The 21,651-nt window shown below is 40.1% G+C and overlaps 1 protein-coding gene across 4 annotated transcripts in view; it reads left to right on the forward strand.

The window, feature by feature from the left end:
- TFCP2 (transcription factor CP2) overlaps positions 1-21,133 on the forward strand; it is a 46,926-nt gene extending 25,793 nt beyond the window's left edge. Inside the window, exons 4-16 of one of the 4 annotated variants that reach the window (XM_045184233.2) lie at positions 2,333-2,409; positions 3,572-3,677; positions 6,259-6,365; positions 7,515-7,667; positions 8,414-8,524; positions 8,843-8,931; positions 11,236-11,284; positions 11,685-11,778; positions 12,553-12,643; positions 17,152-17,273; positions 17,707-17,849; positions 20,235-20,286; positions 20,702-21,133. In XM_045184233.2, coding sequence (XP_045040168.2) covers positions 2,333-2,409; positions 3,572-3,677; positions 6,259-6,365; positions 7,515-7,667; positions 8,414-8,524; positions 8,843-8,931; positions 11,236-11,284; positions 11,685-11,778; positions 12,553-12,643; positions 17,152-17,273; positions 17,707-17,849; positions 20,235-20,286; positions 20,702-20,739 — 1,232 coding nt within the window. In that variant the 3' untranslated portion in view covers positions 20,740-21,133. The remainder of the gene's footprint in view (positions 1-2,332; positions 2,410-3,571; positions 3,678-6,258; positions 6,366-7,514; positions 7,668-8,413; positions 8,525-8,842; positions 8,932-11,235; positions 11,285-11,684; positions 11,779-12,552; positions 12,644-17,151; positions 17,274-17,706; positions 17,850-20,234; positions 20,287-20,701) is intronic. The other 3 variants (XM_045184234.2, XM_045184235.2, XM_045184236.2) reach the window with 3 other exon arrangements.
- Positions 21,134-21,651: the final 518 nt, after the last annotated feature.

The raw sequence follows: 21,651 nt of genomic DNA on the forward strand, positions 1-21,651 counted from the left end.
ATGGTTACTGTCGAAGAAGTATTATCCTACCCAGCATTATTGCTTACCAGTTGTGTGGCCTTGGACATGTTGCTTAAACTCTTTATGTTTCAGTTTCCTTATCTGTAAAAATGAGATTGCTAATGCCTCAGAGTTGTATCAATTAACTGGTATAATATATGAAAACACCTAGCACTATGCCTAGCATATAGTAAGGGATTATAGTTATTGTTATTAATACTAATAATATTATCCTCTTGTATATTTAACCAACTAAATTTTATTCTTTCTGGGTTTTTTTTTCCTTGCCTCTAAGGCAATTTATGAATACTCCTGCATTTAACAACTATGTCATACATCCATAAAGAGGATACTGTGGGGGTATACAAACTTTCTTGAGGTTCCGTCTCTACTCTTCTAAGATAGACAGGGTTTTCACTAAGTTTTACTCTATCCTTTCGTGATTTGAAAAGCTTTCTACAATGTTATCACTTCTAGGTGATGTTGGCAACATAACAGTAATGATGGCAGCTGACATACATTGGGCCATGGAGCGCCAGGCATTGTTTTACATGCGTTATATATATTAAGGCATTTATTCCTCTTACGGCCCTGTGAGATGGATTACTAAATCTTATTCCCATTTTGTGGGTGAGGCAACTGAGACAAAGATTAACAAACTTGCAAAGGTCACACAATGGAAGAACCGGGTTTTAGAAAATATTTCATTTACTTATTTACTTTTAGACCGAAGGGAAAGGAGGGAGAAAGTGAGGGAGACAACCATCAGTTGGTTGCCTCTCACACACCCGCAGCTGGGACCTGGCCTGCAACCCAGGCCTGTGCCCTGACTGGGAATCAAATTGGCAACCTTTTGGTTAGCAGAGCAGCACTCAGTCCAGTGAACCACACCAGCCAGGGCAGAATTGGATTTTAAACCCAGGGAGTAGTTTGGCTTCCAGCTTCATTGAATTCCCGAGGAAAAGGACTAGGGCTTATGTATGACGTCTGTCCATAAAAAGTCCAGCCAGTGTTAATATAATGAGAATGGTTTGTGTGACATCATTGTAACCTGGCAGCCAAGGAGAGTGGACTGGAATGCACCTGTGTGAACAATGACGACTTCACTGTACTAGTCAGTGGGGGCAGTGGATACTGTTGAGTGAGCTTGTGTACTGTATGGCCGAGACATTCAAAATGAGCAATTAAAGCAACGGATCTGTGTCAGATTTTGCATTAAGCTTGAACGTTCCTCCTTGGAAACTATTCAGATGACTCAGAAGGCCACAGCTGTGGCAGCTGGTGATTGGCAGTTTCACAGCAACACACCCACTCGTGCATCATGTCTTATGCAGAGTTTTTTAGCAAAACATCAAACCCAGGTGACTCAGCCCCTTTACAGCCGAGATTTGTCACCCTCCAAATTTTGGCTTTTCCCAAAACTAAGATCATCTCTGAAAGGGAAGAGATTTCAGACCATGAAATTCAGGAAAATATGGTGGGGCAGCTGATGACAATTGGGAGAACTGTGTGGGTCCCGAGGTGCCTACTTTGAAGGGGACTGAGGTGTCATTGTCCTGTGTACAATGTTTCTTGTACCTGGTATCTTCTTCAATAAATGTCTCTATTTTTCGTATTACATGGTTGGGTACCTTCTGGACAGACCTTGTATGCTTTTATCCCACACAGAATCTAACATCACTTTCAAAGCTCCAAAAAAGTTGCTAAAATGCCTTTTTGGGGGGTAGGTATGTGGAGAAAGAAGAATCTTCATTCATTCAGTAATTCCAAGTCACAGTTCTGTCTGGAAGATGAATACTTCCCATGGCGCTGCAGGGCAGTGGGATACGTACATATCTGTGCTTGGGCCATTTTCTGGCTGCCCTGACTCCAAGCTGATTCCAGACATGTATGTCGCCTCTGGACCCCTCAGTCTACCTGCAGGTGCACCGTTGGGGGAGGGGAAGCATGCCACAGCCTGCAGTGTCATGGGAGTAAGGGGTTTCTCCTCTTATTCCTCTTAGAGCACACAGGTTCCAGGTCCCTCCTGGGTGCCCTGGGGTCCACCGCACAGCTTCCCTTCCCCTGGGCTGCCTGCCAGGGTCTGAAGCCTGGATGCGCCTGCTAGTTCTTTCCCCCACACTAGGACTCACGCCCCTCAGCCCGCCAGCCCATCTGATAGCGCGCGTTGGCCCCATACCTAGAACCCTCAGAGAACATTGCTCTTGTACAATTCAACTCGCTGCCGCCACAGCAAACCACACAGAAACTCTTCTCCCAAACACAGTTTTTCTTTCTGAATTTTTGACAGTTACTTATGATGAATATAATACATGATTACTTTTTCTTCTAGGACAGTCTTATGAAATCCGAATGCTAGACAATAGGAAACTTGGAGAACTTCCAGAAATTAATGGCAAGTTGGTGAAGGTAAAAGAAAATTTACAACTCTGTGTCAGGGTAGTCTCCTGGCTCAGTGAAATTCTTTTTGGATGGAATAAAGTAACCTTCTTGAGATCTTTAGAGAAGTACCTATGTGTTTTTGGATACCTAGTCTTGTAGCAAGGAAAACAAGCTAGTGTGGATGAATAGCAGTTTTCTTTGTCTAGACTGCCGGTGATGAACTCACAGTACAGTTGGGACAGAGGAGTTGTCAGCAGCTGTAAACGGTGGTAAGAAGGATACTAATAGGCACTTCCACAAAGTCAGAGTAACAAAAGGAAAGTTGATGGAAACAATCTCTGCCTACTCTCAGTGTTTTCAGTTTATATCAGGGGTGTCAAACTCATTTTCACTGGGGGCCACATCAGCGTCGTAGTTGCCTTCAAAGGGCCGAAATAATTTTAGGGCTGTATAAATGTAACTATTTCTTAACTGTTCAGGAGTTGAAATTACATTCGGCCTTTTGAAGGCAACCACAAGGCTGATGTGGCCCCCAGTGAAAATGACTTTGACACCACTGGTTTATATGGTGGGTTAGCAAGCAGAGGACTTGGTGAGGTTTCCATATCCATCTGAAGAGCCAAGCTGAATATTAATGGCATGGTAACAGTAGGGGCATGCAGAAATGCCCTGATAGGGGTCCTTTGTGTTTAGTTACCGTCAGGACTGATGTTTCAGCCAAATATGGTACCAGTCAAACTATAAAGATTATATCTGGGCAATTACAAAATTTACCTTAAAATAGAGCTACGTATGGTATGGGTTTTAGAACGATAGGTCTTGCCCTGGCTGGTAACTCTGTTGATTAGAGCCTTTTCCCGATACGCCGAGGTTGTGGGTTCTCTGAGGTTGTGGGTTCAGTCCTCGGTCAGGGCACATACAAGAAACAACCAATAAGTGCCTAAACAAGTAGAACAACAAATCAGTGTTTCTGTCCCTTTGTCTTCCTCCCTCCCTCCCTCCCTCCTTCCCTCCCTCCCTTCCTCTCTCTCAGATCAATAAAAATAAATAATAGAGTGAGATAGGTCTTAAGAAAAACAACTTTAGGTGTATCTAGAAACCAGCTGGGGGTGACTACGGCAACTTTTTGTTCGTCAGCATTGATTTTTAAGGGATCCTGTTATCACTCAGTTTTGGTGCTTCCTTTTAGAGTATATTCCGTGTAGTGTTCCATGACAGACGGCTACAATACACTGAACACCAGCAACTCGAGGGCTGGAGGTGGAACCGACCTGGAGATAGAATTCTTGACATTGGTGAGTTACGGGAATCTGTTGCTTAGGCAGTGTCTGAGAATTGGTGTTCTTTACTTGATGTTTACCTTGATTCATAATGCTTCGGGGGCTCAGTTAGCATGAATTGGCAGTAGCTGTTGCCTAAGTATAAAAAAATTACTGGTATGATGATACCAAAAGTTGGCAAGTGTCGACCCTTCGGTTCCATAACAGTCACATCTGTTACTTCTGGGTGATTTTTTTTTAACGTAGGTGTGGTAAAACATACATAACATTTTAACTATTTTTAGTAAGTTAAATAATCCAGTATTTATCTTTTTGTGATTGGCTTATTTCACTTAGCATAATCCTCAAGGTTTATTTCTGTAATTGCATGAGTCAGAATTTCCTTCCTTTTTATGAGTGAATAATATTCCATGGCGTGTTGATGCCACACTTTGTTTTCCTGTTCACCCCTCAGTGGATGCTCGGGTTCACTCCACCTTTTGGCTATTGTGAATGATAACGCTACTCTGAACATGGGTGTGCCAGTACTTATTTCAGTCTCTGCTTTCAATTTTTTTAGTAACTACCATACTGTTTTCCACAGGGGCTATACATTTTATGTTCCTACCAGAATGCACAAGGGTTCTAATTATTCCACGTGCTTGCCAACACTTATTTTCTGGGTTTTTTGTTTGTTTGGATATTAGGCACTCGAATGGATATGGAGTGGTATCTGACTGTGATTTTGATTTACATTTCTCTAATGATTGGTGATGTTGGGTGTCTTCCCGCGTGCTTATTGGCCATTTGTATATCTTCTTTGGAGAAATGTGTGTTCAGATCCTGTGTTCATTTTTGGATCTGGGTGGTGGTGGTTGAAATGCAGGAGTTTTTTATATATTCTGGCTGTTAACCCCACATTAGACACATGATTTGCAGTGTTTTCTCCCATTCTGTGTGGGTTGTCCTCTCCCCATGCAGATAGTGTCCTTTGTTAGACGAAAGGTTTAAATTTTGATTTGGTCTAGTGTACATTTTTTTTTTTTAATTGCCTGTGCTTTTTGGGTCACACCTAAGAAATCTGCGAAATCCAGTGTCATGAAGTTTTTCCTGGTATGTTTTCTAAGAGTTTTATAGTTTTAGGTTTAGATGTACATCCATTTTTTTAAGTTCATTTTAAAGGTTTTATTTGCTTATTTTTAGAGAAAGGGGAATGGAGGGAGAAAGAGAGGGAGAGAAACATCGATGTATTGGTTTTCTCTCACATGCCTACAACCAGGACCTGGCCTACAACCCGCGCATGTTCCCCGACCAGGAATCAAACCAGCGACCTTTTGGTCCACGGGATGATGCCTAACTCACTGAGCCACCCAGTCAGGGCTCCAACAGCATTTGTTGAAAAGACTGTCCATTACCCTTGATGGCCTTGTCACCTTGTCTAAAATCATTTTACCATGTATTTGAAGGTTTGTTTCGGGGCTCTCTGTTCTGTTGCATTTGTCCGTATGTCCATCTTTATGCCAGTACCACACTGGTTTTGATAGCTGTACCTTTGTAACAGCTTTGAAATCAGAAAGTATGAGGCCTCCAATTTCGTTACTTTTTAGGATTGTTTTGGCTATTCAGAGTCTGATAAAAAGGGACCAGGTTTCCCCCCTAAATTTCTTAAGTCCTTTTACTTTACTAATACCTGAGAGCTAGACTAGTCCTTTGTCTCACCTAAAGTGGGAGGCCTGGACTAGAATCTATGTCTCTTGGTTTGCAGTTCGGGTTTCTCTACTTTGCTACACAGAGAATTTGTTTTTCTTACATTATGGCACAGAAGAGAAAGGCCTTTACAAACACACACACAGTCTCTCGTCATAAATGTACTTGGAGTCCCAGCATCTGTGTCTTTGATCTCTTATGGGTTATTCGCTCCTATTTGTAAACACAGTTAAATCTAGGTAGGTAGTTTTACCTGAGAAAACACTGGACCTCATACAGATACCCTGATATCCATATGTTAAAGCTGGCTTTAGGATGCATCCAACACAACTAGCACAGTGGGGTGGGATGCACTTAATGCTTTCTGGTTATGTGCTGTACAGAATGGAAAGCCACGTTCTACTGAAGCTCATTCATTTTTGCTCACCGCTTGAGTATAAGATGTGTCACTCTGTTACAGGGTTATTCAATGGCTTTTCCACTTCTGTCTGTGATGCTGTGCTTTCTGCCTCTGTTCAGATACTGTACTTGATTCTTCTGTAGCAGTGCTGTTAATGTACTTCTGGCAGTAATGCTAATCTTAAAACTAAGTGAAACAAACTGTAAGTTACAATTTTCATGACACTAGAGCTAGTGTGTGGAGTAAATCTATCTTTAAGTAGAATTTTGGAAAATTTAAAGAAACTTTTTAAATTGTCTCATTTAAAAAAAACTTTTTCAAGTGGAAAAAAGATATTCAGAAGGAAAGTACTTACATCAATTTTAGCTCTATTCATACTCTTTTCACTGGCAAAAAGAGGTTTACACAAAAATCTTGGTAACTGGGAACCAATAATAACTATATAAGAATCTGTGCTTTTTTTATCCAGTAGTACTCACAGTTGATCAATCATTACCATTTGTTTCTCAGACATCCCAATGTCTGTGGGTATCATCGATCCTAGGGCTAATCCAAACCAACTAAATACAGTGGAGTTCCTGTGGGATCCTTCCAAGAGGACATCTGTATTTATTCAGGTAAGGCATTGCAAATGGGGTTCCAGTTATGAAGAACATCTCTTACTACCAATTTGTTTCTTAAAGGAAAAACATCTTGAGTTGGAAATCTTTACAGGTGCAGACTCCTCAACATGTTCCTGAAAGCAAAAAGGAGTTTCTAAATTGCTCTTCTAATTTCTCCAATTTATTTACTTGTTTCTCCCCAAATGCTTACTGACAGCTGCATAATACAGGATAAGGCAAAAGTAGGTTTACAGTTGTTCATGTGGAAAATAATACAATAATTAATGTTAATAATACAAGAATAAACTGTGTGTTTTATACTGAGAACTGTAAACCTACGTTTGCCCCATCCTGCATTTTGTTCTGGATGGACTGTAACTTATCTAACAATTATTTAGCATTGAGATTGTCCTAAGTTTTCACTATTATCCATAAAGTTATTTTGAACATCTTTATACTTAAAGTTTGATTTGCATATGTGATCATCTTCTTCGGGTAGATTCCTTGAAAATTATTATTTGTCATACTGAGAACTATTAGTTTGTTTATTGAGTAGTTCCCATGAGGTGGTTACTGTGTTAAGTATAACACTTTGTATACATAATTTTATTTAAGACTTTCACCAGTAATCCTGTGGAGTAGGAATAGTCCTGGAGGCTTAGAGAAGATAACAACTTACCCAAGCTAGCATTTGGTCGACTGAGAGTCCACTGTTCACATTTGCCAACGTCTCAGACTTTATGCAGTCGCCACACGAGCCTTCTTCCCCTTGTTGCCAGCCTTCCTATTTGCCATTTTCCCAGCGTGGATGGCCCTTCCACTTTCTAAAATCTATCTAGATTTCCAGGAAACTTTTACTAACAGAAATCATTTCTCTTTTATGTTAACTCTGTATTCTTTGAAGCAGTTAATGAATTTAATTCCTCACGGTGGTTTTTGTAAACATTAGATCTGTATGTTTCCTTTGTTTGGATTTGTAAGTCATTTAAGTTTTCCTCAGTTCCATCATTAGAGTATAAATTATTCAAGGTAAAAACAGTAAAAGTTTTTCTGGTAGGTGTTCATTATGCTTTTTAAAGGTTTTACTGTTAGTAGTTGCTCAAAACATGTGGCGGACGGGGCTGCCCAGCGGCAGCGCTGACCCTGGCCGCCGTGTCCTCTCAGGTGCACTGCATCAGCACAGAGTTCACCATGAGGAAACATGGCGGGGAGAAGGGGGTGCCGTTCCGAGTGCAGATCGATACCTTCAAGGAGGACGAGAATGGGGAGTACACTGAGCACTTGCACTCAGCCAGCTGCCAGATCAAAGTCTTCAAGGTACTCCTGGGCCCTGTGGCGGCCCTCGGAAGCTGCCCTCCTCGTCTCTCAGTTGTGGCATTCAGTCACCAAGTCAGAAAGTCAGCTCGTCTTTGTGCAAAAACTAAGCACACTCAAGGGCTTTCTTGGAATGCCCTTAAAGCCTATTGAAGTTACAAGCTCTTCTAAAAGCTCACAAAATTATGAAAACTTGACAGTTTTGGATACGTTTGTACTTGATCTTTACTTATTTGCGTCTTTATTTAGTTTTGTCACATGGATAAATTTGTTCTGATTGCAGAAGATTCATTAATACAAGAGTATTCAGAGCATGAAACTGACGTTCGCCTGTTACCACTCTTGCCCTGACTCCCCAGCCTCTCCCCACAGGCAGCTCCCCACTGGCACAGTTTAGGATGGGTGTGTCCGTCTAGTCCCAGGCTGCGCTTTTATATGCACGTGCACATAGGTGCACACACACTTTCTTCTCTTTCGAACATAAGTGGGATTATACTGTATGAACTGTTTTGAGGCTTGCTTTTTCCCACGTGCTTTAGAGATCTTTCCATGTCTGTAGCTGTAGGTTTCTTATTCTTTTGTAACTCCATCAAACATTTAAATGTCCTAGTTTCAGACTTATTGCAATGATGCATTTTGTCTTTATATCATTGTAATACATCTTTGTTTCACTTGTGACTAGTCAAGTTTTTAGAAGTAATATTGTTGGGTTGAAGGGTGAGTTTAAAACAAAGTATTTCTCATTTCAGCCCAAAGGTGCGGACAGAAAGCAAAAAACAGATAGGGAGAAAATGGAGAAACGGACACCTCATGAGAAGGAGAAATACCAACCTTCCTATGAGACAACTATACTCACAGAGGTAAAAAGGCTTTCTTTGGTGACAGTTTCAATCAGTACTTTTTACTCTTAAGAAAAATCCAATCATTTTACAGTATATGCATATATCAAGTCATTATGTTCTAATTGATCTAAAATTAATATAATGTCATACGTCATTTATATCTCAGTTTTTAAAAAATTGCTTCCCACTTGGTCAAAACTTACTTATCCTCTTCGTTATGGGGGGATCCGAGGAATTAAAATTTAATGATCAAGATGAGCTATTCAAGTGACAGTGTTTTGGTGGAATACTAGAGTCAGTTATACTTTCTAGTATCTGAGTTGTCCTTTGTTTCAGTGTTCTCCATGGCCTGAAATCACATATGTCAATAATTCCCCATCACCTGGCTTCAACAGTTCCCATAGCAGTTTTTCTCTTGGGGAAGGGTAAGTCTGGGAAATGAAATTGGCTTGTGTTTGTCCTAAATGTGTATTTTTAAGTCATCATTCTATAAACAAGATCTTTCCTAACCAATAAGTACTTCTATTGGTTCAGTCTTTGATAGATTTATGTAGTAACTGAGGTCTGGATTACCTTCAAAAGAAACTGAAAGAAGGGGTTTGTTTTGTTTGTTTTTCGTGTTTTCTTATTTTTGGTTTTGTTTTGTTTTGTTTGTGTGGGTTTTTTTGCTGCCTAAGTCTGTATAACTTGTCTCAGTATTACTTGTCTCGTAGAGGAGAGAGCACCAGAGTAGGTTACACTTTGTTGCTATAGGAAGCTCATCTTGTGTCAGACAGTTTTGATCATCTGCTTGCAAGAGACTGAAGGAGTTTTATGTACTCTTTTGTCTTTTTTCCCCCTCACATTAGAAAATCATATTTAGTGTCAGTTTTTAGTGATTCACGGACTGATTTTCTGGGCTTTTCACTTGGCCCTGTTACTGCTTACTTGTGGTTCTTTCCCTTCCTGATCATACTTTCACCGCAGAGTGGTCATCAGGAACTGAAACACACATGTACAGATACTGATATCTGTTTGCTACTTACTGAGAATGATCCTTACACCTAGTTATCATGAATCTTTGCTAATCAGGGGAAGAAGATTGAACATGACAGCTAAAGAGTGTCTTATTTCTGTAGCATTAAGCATGTACTCCACATAGGCCATATTGAAATTTCAAGATTGATTGATTGATTGATTGATTGATTGATTTAGAGAGAGAAAGGGGAAGGGAAGGAGAAAGAGAGGGAGAGAAACATCACTGTGTGGTTGCCTCTCGTGCGCCGCCACTGGGGACCTGGCCTGCAACCCAGGCATGTATCCTGACTGGGAATCGAACAGACGGTCCCTTGGTTCATAGGCTGGCGCTCAATCCACTGATCTACATCATCCAGGGCTGAAATTTCAAATAAGCTGTGAAATGTGTGGCTATATTGTTGTGTTGTAATGTTTGTTTTTTTATTTATCTAGGTTCTGTGTTCATACTACTTCTGAAACTGTTTAGTTAAGGTGACTTAAATGTTCAAAATGTAACAAGAATAAAGATAGGTAGAAGTTGTAGAAAGAATAGATAACTATGGCCTTGAGATAAGTTTATCATGAAACTTGAATACTGAATTTGAAGTTTGCAATTAAGGCAAAAAAGAAAAAGATCTTTTTTGAGAGAAAAATCTCTTACTACCAATGTGCATTACTCAGTGTACTTATAAGGAAATTAAAATATTATATAGGCCTGGCTGGTGTAGCTAGTGGATTGAGCACAGGCTGCGAACCAAAGAGTCGCCAGTTCAATTCCCAGTCAGGGCACGCGCCTGGGTTGTAGGCCAGGTCCCTAGTACAGGGCACGCGAGAGGCAACCACACATTGGAAAAAAATATATTATATAGGGTTTAAGAGGTTTTTTACCTTTTTGTTATGTATTCATTGTTAGGCTCACCTTCCTCTCATGAAAGAAGTAAATATTAGGAAAGAGGGACAATCTGTAAAGCAAAAGGGAGGACAGACAGGGAAAAACTAACTGTGTAAATAGCCCTTGGATTACAAATTAGGTAACACTAATTTTTGAAACTGGTTTAAAATAATTGTTTCTTATTATAAAAATTGTGTGATCCCATTACATTTCATAAAGTTTATTCTAATATTTTTTTCTCTGTATGTTTGTACATTTATATATTTCATGCAGTGGTAATACATTGATTACTTTCTTTTTTTAAGATTACTTATCTATTTTTAGAGAAAGGGGAAGGGAGGGAGAGAAACATCAATGTGTGATTTCTTCTCACACTACCCCAACTGGGGACCTGGCCTGCAACCCGAGCATGTGCCTGACTGGGAACCAAACCAGCCACCCTGTGGTTCGCAGGCCGGCACTCACTCCACTGAGCCACGCCAGCCAGGGCAAGGTTACTTGTATATTCTGATATTTAGTTTACATTCTTAAAAATTTATGTTAAATAGTCTTTATATCATAATTTGTCTAATCAGTCCCAACTTACTAGAATCTTGATTTTATTTCAATGTCTCCAATAAAAAATGTTGCAAATGACATAGTTTCTCCTCCCTTACCCTCTAAAAAGTCTTTACAATAAATGAATACATAATAGAAGTATTGGGTCCAAGAGTAAAAATGTTTTATGAGAGAGTACAGATTCCTTTAAATATCTAGCTTAGGACTTACAAGAGTCAAGAATGAGATGATGAACCCCAGTATGTGTCATGGACTCATCCTTTTGTTATAAATGTTTCTTTAGAAACGGTTCACCAAACCACCAGCCAGAGCCGCCCCCTCCAGTCACAGATGTAAGTTTAAAGTTAAATGTCAGCTATTTGCAATATTTAATAATACTTTGATGACTGTGCAGTTCAGTACAAGTGCCCAGCTTCTAAGGTGTGTTCATTAAATATTTATTGAATTTTGACTGTGAACCAGATACTGTGCTATGGACCAGATATACAAAACAAGAAACGTAGGACCCTTGTATTTAAGGAACTTACAGTCTAGTGGGAGAAGATAAGGATGGAAAAATCCAAGGGTATCTTGCATGGTTAGAGAAGGAAAAAATATATAAACAATTTACCAACAAACCAGGCCTGTCTGAGTATGGGTGTGTTTGGCTCCTTCTTATCTAATAATGTAACATTTAACTTTTTTTAAGTTCAATCTATTTAGTTACCCAAAAAATTGCTTTCTCTCTTTCAGAACCTTTTGCCAACAACCACACCTCAGGAAGCTCAGCAGTGGTTGCATCGAAACCGGTTTTCTACATTCACAAGGCTTTTTACAAACTTCTCAGGTTAAATTTGCTTATCCTTTTGTTTTCCCCCACTTGGGGTATTCTGCATTCTAGGGCTTCCTGGTACCCCTGTGAGGGTATTGTATGTGTGTGCTGTGAAATACTTAAAAAGAAAGACCTCTTAGTTTAAACTTATTTTAATTTTTCAAATACTCATTTCTTATTAACACTTAAAAATGTCCTATATAATATTTTGCAAAGGAGCATTTGCAGGTAGTCTGAAATTTTCTCCTGATGTCACAATACTGTATTTTATTTGCACATTCCACTTTTATTTAATACCTTCAGGGTAACCGGTCATGGTTGGAATAGTCAAATGGATAAGGCATACTTCCTGATCATTTATCATCTATTACCAAAAAATTACATCAAAATATCCCTACCCCCCCCCAAAAAAAAGGGTAAACAAGTAGTTGTGATGTAATAGAAACAAACTTAGGCATTTAGGGGAGGGCCTTGGGTTAGGGAACATGTCTGATGCATGAGAGGTGAGGAGTTTGTTGATCAGGCAGTGGAAGGATGTTTCAGGCAGGAGGAACAACTTCTTATTAGATGTCCTCAGTATCACGAAAGCATAGGGTTAAGTGGACAAGTAATTGGATGGGAATGGAGGTGGGAGAGGAAGCAGGGGCCAGGTCATGGAGGACCTTATGCACCATGCAAAAAGATTGTGATATAGCGGTAATGAAGTGTCCTTGTAACAGAGCCCATTTTATTAGTCATTAACAAAGAGACTCTATGCCTCTATCACCCATTTTCTTATATTTATTTCAGGGGCAGATTTATTGAAACTAACTAGAGATGATGTGATCCAAATATGTGGCCCTGCAGATGGAATCAGACTTTTTAATGCATTAAAAGGCCGGTATGTGATTAGTGTTAAAATATCAGTGAGGTTGGATTTCAAATGGATTTGGATTCAGGGACTCTTCGTAATACTCATTACACATTTAAATACATCTTGTCAAAACATTTTTTTTGAATGCTAGCTGTGTACCAAATAAACAAAGATGAAAAGTATCCTTTCTCACAATTGATTCAAGGAATTCCTCATGATATCCCATTTTTTATTTTCAGGTAGTTTTTTCATTCAATAAGTATTCATTGTTACTATTATGAGCCATCTAGGCTAAGGGATACATTGGTGAGCAAAATAGACAGGGTACCCATTATCATGGAGACTACTTTCTAACGGGAAGAGAGATAAAGATATAAACAGTAAGTATTTTGGGTAGTGATAGTGCTTTAAAGGAAAACAAAATAAAACAAAAAAAAGGGTTCTGGCCTATGGAGTACCCAGAATTTGGTTAGGAGAGATTTTCTGGGGAGTGATTATTTAAACTGAGTTATGAAAAAACTGGAATCTATGAGGTCATACCAGGGGAGAGCCTTCTAGGCAGAAGGAACAATAGATATAAAGGCCCTGAATCAGTTTTAGCTAGAGAAGAGATCAGTCTTAAGGTTGGATAGGAATTGCTTAAGTGTCTGCTTACAAATATTATTTATAATACAAAGAGTAATTTGTAGTCCCAATTTGTGATTTCCAGTTTCTAGTAGGTACTAGTAGTATTGACGGAACAAACATATAGGTTGATGCCATAGAACCAAAGCAGTGACTAAATAATGAAACAGATTGTGAACTGTTTGTATTTGTGAACATCACAAAGTTATTAGGTAGGCCATAAACTTGGGAAGTTTTAAGAGGTGAAATTCAAGGCTTAATGACTTAAGGAAAAAGAATGGATCTTTCATTTTTTAAAAGATTTTATTTATTTATTTTTAGAGAGAGGGGAAGTGTGGGAGAAAGAGAGGGAGAAACATCAATGTGTGAGAGATACATCGATTCATTGCCTCTCACATGCCCCAACTGGGGACCTGGCATGCAACCCAGACATGTGTCCTAACAGGGAATTGAACCTGCAACCTTTTAGTTTGTAAGCCAGCAATCAATCCACTGAGCTACAGCCAGGGCTGGATCTTTCATTTTAAAATGTATTTTCAAAGAGCATTTAGAAATAGAGAGTAATGAGGACTTCCGGCCAAGATGGAGGTGTGGGTAGATACACATTGCCTCCTCGCACAACCAAAAGAAGGACAACAACAAATTTAACAACAAAAAATAACCAGAAATGCCAGAAAATTGAACTATATGGAAGTCAGACAACCAAGGACTTAAAGAAGAAACATACATCCAGATGGGTAGGAGGGCTGGAGACAGACAGCCAGGGCAGAGAGGACGTGTGGAAAGGTGGCTGCTGGAGGACTGAGCGGGTAAGGCAGTGGCTGGTGGTCCCACATTTGTGTGTGGATTAACCTGGAGGAAAATGGGGGAGCAAGACAGACTGCGCAACCCAGGGTTCCAGCATGAGCAACAAAGCCTCAAAACCTCTGGCTGTAAAAATCTGTGAGGGTTGCAGTGGTGGGAGAAACTCCCATCTTCACAGGAAAGTCCACTGGAGAGATCCATGGGGTTCCAGAATGTACACAAACCCACTCACCTGGGAATCACCACCAGAATGTCCCAATCTGCTTGTGGGTAGTGGGGGAAGTGACTGAAATCCTGCAGTAACTGAGCAAGCAGCATTGTTCCCTCTCAAACCCCCCCCCCCCCCACATGCAGTGCCACAAGGCAGTGAAGTGAGTTGCCCTGCCCTGGCAAATACCTAAGGCTCCATCCTTTACAACGTAACAGGTGCGCCAAGACAAAGAAATATGACCCAAGTGAAAGAACAGATCAAAACTCCAGAAAAAGAACTAAGCGACGAGGAGGTAGACAACCTATCAGATGCAGAGTTCAAAACACTGGTAATCAGGATGCTCACAGAAATGGTTGAGTGTGGTCGCAAAAGAGTGAAGGCTATGTGAAGTGAAATAAAGAAAAATATACAGGGAACAATAGTGATGGGAAGGAAACTGGGACTCAAATCAATGATTTGGACCAGAAAGAAGAAATAAACATTCAATCAGAACAGAATGAAGAAACAATTCAGAAAAATGAGGAGAGGCTTAGGAACCTCCGGGACAACTTTAAACATTCCAACATCCGAATCATAGGGTTGCCAGAAGGAGAAGAGGAAGACCAAGAAACTGAAAACTTATTTGAAAACATAATGAAGGAGAACTTCCCCAATCTGGCAAAGGAAATAGACTTCTAGGAAGTCTAGGAAGCTCAGAGAGTCCCAAAGAAGCTGGACCCAAGGAAGCACACACTAAGGCACATCATAATTACATTAGCCAAGGTTAAAGATAAGGAGAGAATCTCAGAAGCAGCAAGAGAAAAGGAAGCAGTTACCTACAAAGGAGTTCCCATAAGACTGTCAGCTGATTTCTCAAAAGAGACCTTACAGGCAAGAAGGGGCTGGAAAGAAGTATTCAAAGTCTTGAAAGGCAAGGACCTACATCCAAGATTACTGTATCCAGCAAGGCTATCATTTAGAATGGAATGGCAGATAAAGTGCTTCCCAGATAAGGTCAAGTTAAAGGATTTCATCATCACCAAGCCCTTATTATGTGAAAAGTTAAAGGGACTTATCTAAGCAAAAGAAGATCAAAACTATGAACAGTAAAATATGACAACAAACTCACAACTATCAACAACTGAACCTAAAAAACAAAACAAACTAAGCAAACAACTAGAACAAGAAGAGAATCACAGAAATGGAGATCACATGGAGGGTTACCAGTGGAGAGGGGGAGGGAGGAGAATGGGGGGAAGGTACAGAGAATAAGAAACATAAGTGGTAGGTATAAAATAGACAGGGAGGTTAAAAATAGTATGGGAAATGGAGAAGCCAAAGAACTTATATGTATAACCCATGGGCATGAAGTAAGTGGGGAAATGCTGGTGGGAGGCTGGGTGCAGGGCGGAGGGGAGTAAAGGGGAGAAAAAAATGGGACAACTGTAATAGCATAATCAATAAAATATACTTAAAAAAAGAAATAGGGATTAATAAGATCAAGAAGTAATTGAATACAGTTATCAAAAAAGTAAGAACAGAAAGAAGGCTTAAGCTATTTAGGAGAAAGTAATGTGGGAAATAAGACTCTCCAGTTTATTATATTGGTACTTTTAAATAAAAGGTATACCTTGAGCCCTGGCCATTGTGGCCCTGTTGGTTGGAGCTTTGTCCCATACACCAAAAGTTTGAGGGTTTGATTCCCAGTCTGGTGACATACCTAGGTTGTAGATTCAGTCCCTGGTGGGGGCACATATTGGAGGCAACTAATCAGTGTTTCTCTCTTACATCGATGTTCCTCTCTCTCTCTCCCTCTCTCTCTCTCTCTTTCTCTTTCTCTCTCTCTCTCTCTCCCCTCCCCACCACTCTCTCAAATCAGTAAGCATGTTTGTTTTTTAAAGGCCCTGGCTGGTGTAGTTCAGTGGATTGAGCGCCGGCCTGTGAACCGAAGGGTTGCCGTTTCGATTCCCAGTCAGGGCACAGGCCTGGGTTTCAGGCCAGGTCCCCAGTTGGGGTCATGCAAGAGGCAACCACACATTGATGTTTCTCTCCCTCTTTCTCCCTCCCTTCCCCTCTCTGAAAATAAATAAATAAAACATTAAGAAATAAATAAATAAGATATATCTTGAACAAGACTTATAAAACAGTGGCTTGTACATTTTGAATACAGATGGGTCCCTGATTTATGATGTCTCAATTTATGATTGTTCAGCCTTATGATGGTGCAAAAGTGATAGGCAGTCAGAAACTACTTTGGTTTTTGAATTTTTATCTTTTCCTGGGCTCTAGTGGAAGTGGTACAGTGCTCTAATGCAGAGCAGCGGCAGTGAGCTGACTGCCCAACTGTAGGCTCGAGTGAGTGTTCTGATCACGTTTAAGGTAGGCTGAGCTAAGCTATGATGTTTGGTAGGTTCGGGGAATTAAAGCATTTGTAATTTACAGTATTTTCAACTTACAATGGGTTTATTGGGACGTAACCCCACTGTAAGTTGAGGAACATTTGTATTTCTAACCTTTTACATCAAAGGTTGCAAAGTCAGGTAACTGTAGAGGCCATGTGTAAATGAGTGACGGTCAGGTCTAGGGTACACTGACGTGTGCATGCCCCAAGTAAGAGGGACAGCTGATTGTTTTCTTCTAGAATGAGGGCTTTGGATTACCAGATCTTATTGTTGAAGAAAAGCCAAAAATTCAGAGATTCATATGATGTCTTCTGTCAGAAGGGATTCATTTAAGTGCACACACATGCACGCACCCACTGGGGAACTAATAAAACACGGCAAGTGAGCTGCATTGGCCCATGGGCCGCCAGTTTTCAGCCGTTGCGCTATAGTGTTAACGTAAGTACATAAGTTCTCCCTTAAAATGTGCTTACCATGGAAAATGTAAGACTGACAGCGTTTTTTTTCCTCCTTAGGATGGTGCGTCCAAGGCTAACCATTTATGTTTGTCAGGAATCCTTGCAGTTGAGGGAGCAGCAGCAGCAGCAGCAGCAGCAGCAGAAGCATGAGGATGGAGACTCAAATGGCACTTTCTTTGGTAGGTCATGCTGGACAGGCCGGGACAGTTATGAAAAAAGGGGAAGAGGTGACTAACAAGCATGTATGATAGGAATTTACCAACAGCAGATTTAGAATTTGCTAGAAGTAGTGGTAGTAGCTAACATTTATTGAGTTCCTCATATATGCCAAGCACTATTCTCAGCACTTTTTTACATGTTTTAATTTTTATGACTAGTGTCTCCTCTTTGTAGTAGGTTTTATTGTTATCTCCAGCATTTAGGTGAGGAAAATGAGGCTTAGGGATGTTAAGTAACTTACCCCAGGTCACACACTAGTGAGTGGTTGAGTCAGGATTTGAACTCAGGATTTGACTCTGAGTCCTTCAGGACAGTGCACGTTGCTATTGATCATATTACCTATAGAAACAGATAAACTTTGTGCTGACTGCCGTTGTTTTCTCCCTCTTGCAGTGTACCATGCCATCTACCTGGAAGAACTGACAGCTGTTGAACTGACAGAAAAAATTGCTCAGCTCTTCAGCATTTCCCCTTGCCAGATCAGCCAGATCTACAAGCAGGGGCCGACAGGAATCCATGTGCTCATTAGTGATGAGGTAGGTTTTCAGTGCCGAATTGCCCGATGACAACTGATCTGTCACGGCATGTGACAGGAGCAGGAGCAGTTCTATGGAGGCAGAGTGCTTTGTTTTCTAGACCAGAGGTTCTCAGACTTTTCTACGTGCTTACCAAGTAAAATAATTTTTTAAAAATGTGTATCCCCTTGCACATTTTTAGGGACTTAAAATTTTTTCTCTTAAGTTCAAATAAAGTGGCAAAAAGTGTTATTTCTGGGCATATTATATGACATATAAAAATGAAATGGTTGTGCTGGCCAGTATGGCTCAGTTGGTTGGAGCATGCTTCTGAGACTGAGGAGTTGCAGGTTCGATTCCCAGTCAGGGCACATACCTAGGCTCCACGGTTCCATCCATGGTCTGGGAGCACATGGGAGGCAGCCGACTGATGGTTTTTTTTTTCTCTCTCTCTCCCCACTACCTCTCTTCCTAAAAGCAATGGAAAAAAATGTCCTTGGGTGAGGATTAAAAAGAAAAATGAAATGATTGCTTCCCTATTCTAACCATATTCTATGTAACCTAAATACAAGAGTGATTTAACAGAATTTTTAAAAATTTACTCATTTTTAGAGAGGGAGTGGAAGGGAGGGAGAGAAACATCGATGTATGAGAGAAACATGAGTTGGTTGCCTCTCAAACATGCCCCAACTGCGGACAGAACCCACAACCCAGCCACCAGCCGTGACCAGAAATTGAGCCCAGCAACCCTTCCTTTTGTGGTACGATGCCCAACCAACTGAGCCAACGGGTCAGGCCCAGAATTTTTATAGACTTTCTTTGTTTCCTTGAATTAATATTTCCATTCACTTCCCATAACATTTTTATACTTGAACTTTTTAATTAATTATCCTACTATATTTCATTGAAACAAAAGTTTGTTTCACCGAAAATATTTGTTTCAGTAAAATTATTTCTTCTGAATAGAATTAACACCATAATTATACAGTTGATTAAAATGATGTCAGTGTATATCATATGTTTTGATGAGTAATAATTAAACATAAAGAAAAAATTTATTAGAAGTGCATCTAGTCATGAGATGGATGGAATTGTTTGATTCCCTGTCCCCTATCCTGCACACAATTAATTCATCTATGAATGATTACTGCCTGTTGAATGAAGTAAGAATTCAGTCTCAATTCCATCTGGTTATTTTCCTCAAGATACAGGTGCTGTGGAACCTGATTCACATTTACTGACTGACAGCAATGGATTGAGTTTTGCTATGACATCATTGCTGGATCCTTTTTTTTCCCCCCGAACTTCTGAGTTATGTGCCAAAAATTACATAATGATGTTGTCACAAATTATTTTGAGTCATCTATCATTTGACAATTTGTAATTAAGTCACTCTAGTTCTGGTGAAAGGAAGAAATTGGTAACCATATGACCCCCACAAAGAATTTGCTATCTAGTCATTAGAGTTTACATTTGCAGTTAAACTTGGGCTTTCTGAGAGCATGTGGGAGGCAGCCAATCCGATCGATGTTTCTCCCACTCTGGAGGCTTTTATACCCTAGGGCAATGTGTTTCAGGATTCCAGGAGGGTAGAATTCATGCCTTTATTTTATAGATGAGAAAAGGGAGTTTAAGAAGGGAAAGTGGGAAAGGAAAACAGAAAAATCTCAGGCAGTTTTAGGAGAAACTAGATACGGAATTTGGAGAACTAGAAGTCAGTTCTTCCGTATGGGCCTCTCAGTGTCTGTGTTCCCCTTGGAAAGTCTTGGGGTGAAGCCTGGAAAGTGCATACTCCAATTTTAAGACAACTGTTTTAGAATACTTAGTTTAACAAAAAAGATTTTATTTATTTATTTTTAAAGAGAGGGTAGAAGGGAAGGAGAGAGGGAGAGAAACACCTATTGGTTCCCTCCTGTACATGCCCTGACTGGGGACTGAACTGGTACCCGGGCATGTGCCCTGACTGGGAATTGAACCAGTTACTTTTTGCTTTTCAGGACAATACCCAACCAACTGAGCCACACCAGTCAGGGCTAGACTACTTAGTTTTTATTTATTTATTTTTTAAGATTATTTATTTATTTTTAGAGGGGGAGACAGAGGGAGAGAAACATCAATGTGTGGTTGCCTCTCGCATGCCCGCCTCCCACTGGGGACCTGGCCTGCAACCCAGGCTTGTGTCCTGACTGGTAATCAAAACAGTGACCTTTTGGTTCACAGACTCGTGCTCAATCCACTGAAACACACCAGCCAGGGCTAGACTACTTAGCTTTTAAAACTTAAAAACAAAACAAAGCAAAGGATTATTTTTCACTTAAACCTATGTAAGAAAAAGCCACATAAGCATAGTAAATATAACAAACCAAAGCTTTTAATAATCAGCAAATTTTTTTTGCTTTTTTTCAGATGATACAGAACTTTCAGGAAGAAGCCTGTTTTATTCTGGACACAATGAAAGGTAATAAAATAGTAAGGCAAACATCATTTTCTAAGGAGTTTAAGAGCTTTTTTCGTACTTATTTGAGTAGAAAGGTAAGGTGTGAACCACCATATTTTAAATAGAGAAAGTGACATTATTAGAGTTTGTTCCTTTGTATAAATTGGCTTCTTTATCAGAATAGACGTTATCAGAATAGACGAAGTGTAACTAATGATTCTCTGCCATTGTCTTTCACCTTCCATGGACAAATGAGGAAATTGAGACATGTTTTTATAATGCATATTTATTCAAAGTATTCTGTGATAATTAATAAGTATGCTTCTCTTTGCCCTGCTGTTTTTTCCCTTTCTCAAAAGAAACTTACTGTACTTTTTTTCTCCTACTATGTTTTAAAAGTGACTAAAGATTATCCTCTTTCTTTTCTGTTTTACAGCAGAAACCAGTGATAGCTATCATATTATACTGAAGTAGGTGTGGGGCATTCTGTCCTCAGTGGCTGCTGCTTCCTACACCTCTGGGAAACCCCCCTTGAAGGGGTCGCAGATGGAGATTTGAAGGTCTGCGGGAACCTGGTCCATCTGACTGTGTTGGGGGGAGTGCAGGCCATGGAGGCAGGATCCCGGCCATCTGTGTGGGTCCAGGCTCTGTGGCACACAGGTTACTGCCCACCATGCCTTTCTGCAGCTGTTTCTGAGTTACAGTTTCTGGACCCTGTTGTTGGATATCAGTGGAAACTCCACATCATTTGGGGTGTATGTAGAGCATAACGATGATGAGAATTGTGTGATGTTTAATGGAAAGATGTTAAATTTTGTGATATGGAGCTGTGTAATTTTTTTCTAATATAAAAAAGTGAACATCTATATTCATAAGACTAGATCTTCAATTTCTTTTGCATCAAACATGTTCTGGCTTTTTACCATAGTCAACCCCTGAAAACCTCATCTAGGAGAAATACTGAGATAGACTAGAATATTCCTTTGGCTCCCCTGTAATACTGTGACTAAGAGTAATTTTAGCTAACATTTACGGAGCATTTATTTGTGCCAGGCAGTGTGATAAATTCTTTAAATGGATTATCTTGTTTAAATCCTCGTAATAATCCTATGTGAAGTAGGTGATAATGATCCTTCACGGAGAATGAGGAAATGGAGACATGTAGTGAGTGGCTGAGCAGCCTGCTAAGCAGTGGGCAGCTAGCAGGTGGTGATGCGGGAATTCAAACCCAGGCAGTCTGGGTCTTCCTGATCGCTGCCCATTGCTGCCACCTTCACAGTCCTTGTGCTTGGCATCATTTCTTACTGTGGCTCTTCTGGTGAATAGGACAGAACACTTGGTGAGAACTGAGTATTTAACCACTGAAAGGGACAAACCATACCTAAA

This window comes from Desmodus rotundus, chromosome 3, assembly GCF_022682495.2.
Source record: "Desmodus rotundus isolate HL8 chromosome 3, HLdesRot8A.1, whole genome shotgun sequence".
NCBI classification, from domain to species: domain Eukaryota; kingdom Metazoa; phylum Chordata; class Mammalia; order Chiroptera; family Phyllostomidae; genus Desmodus; species Desmodus rotundus.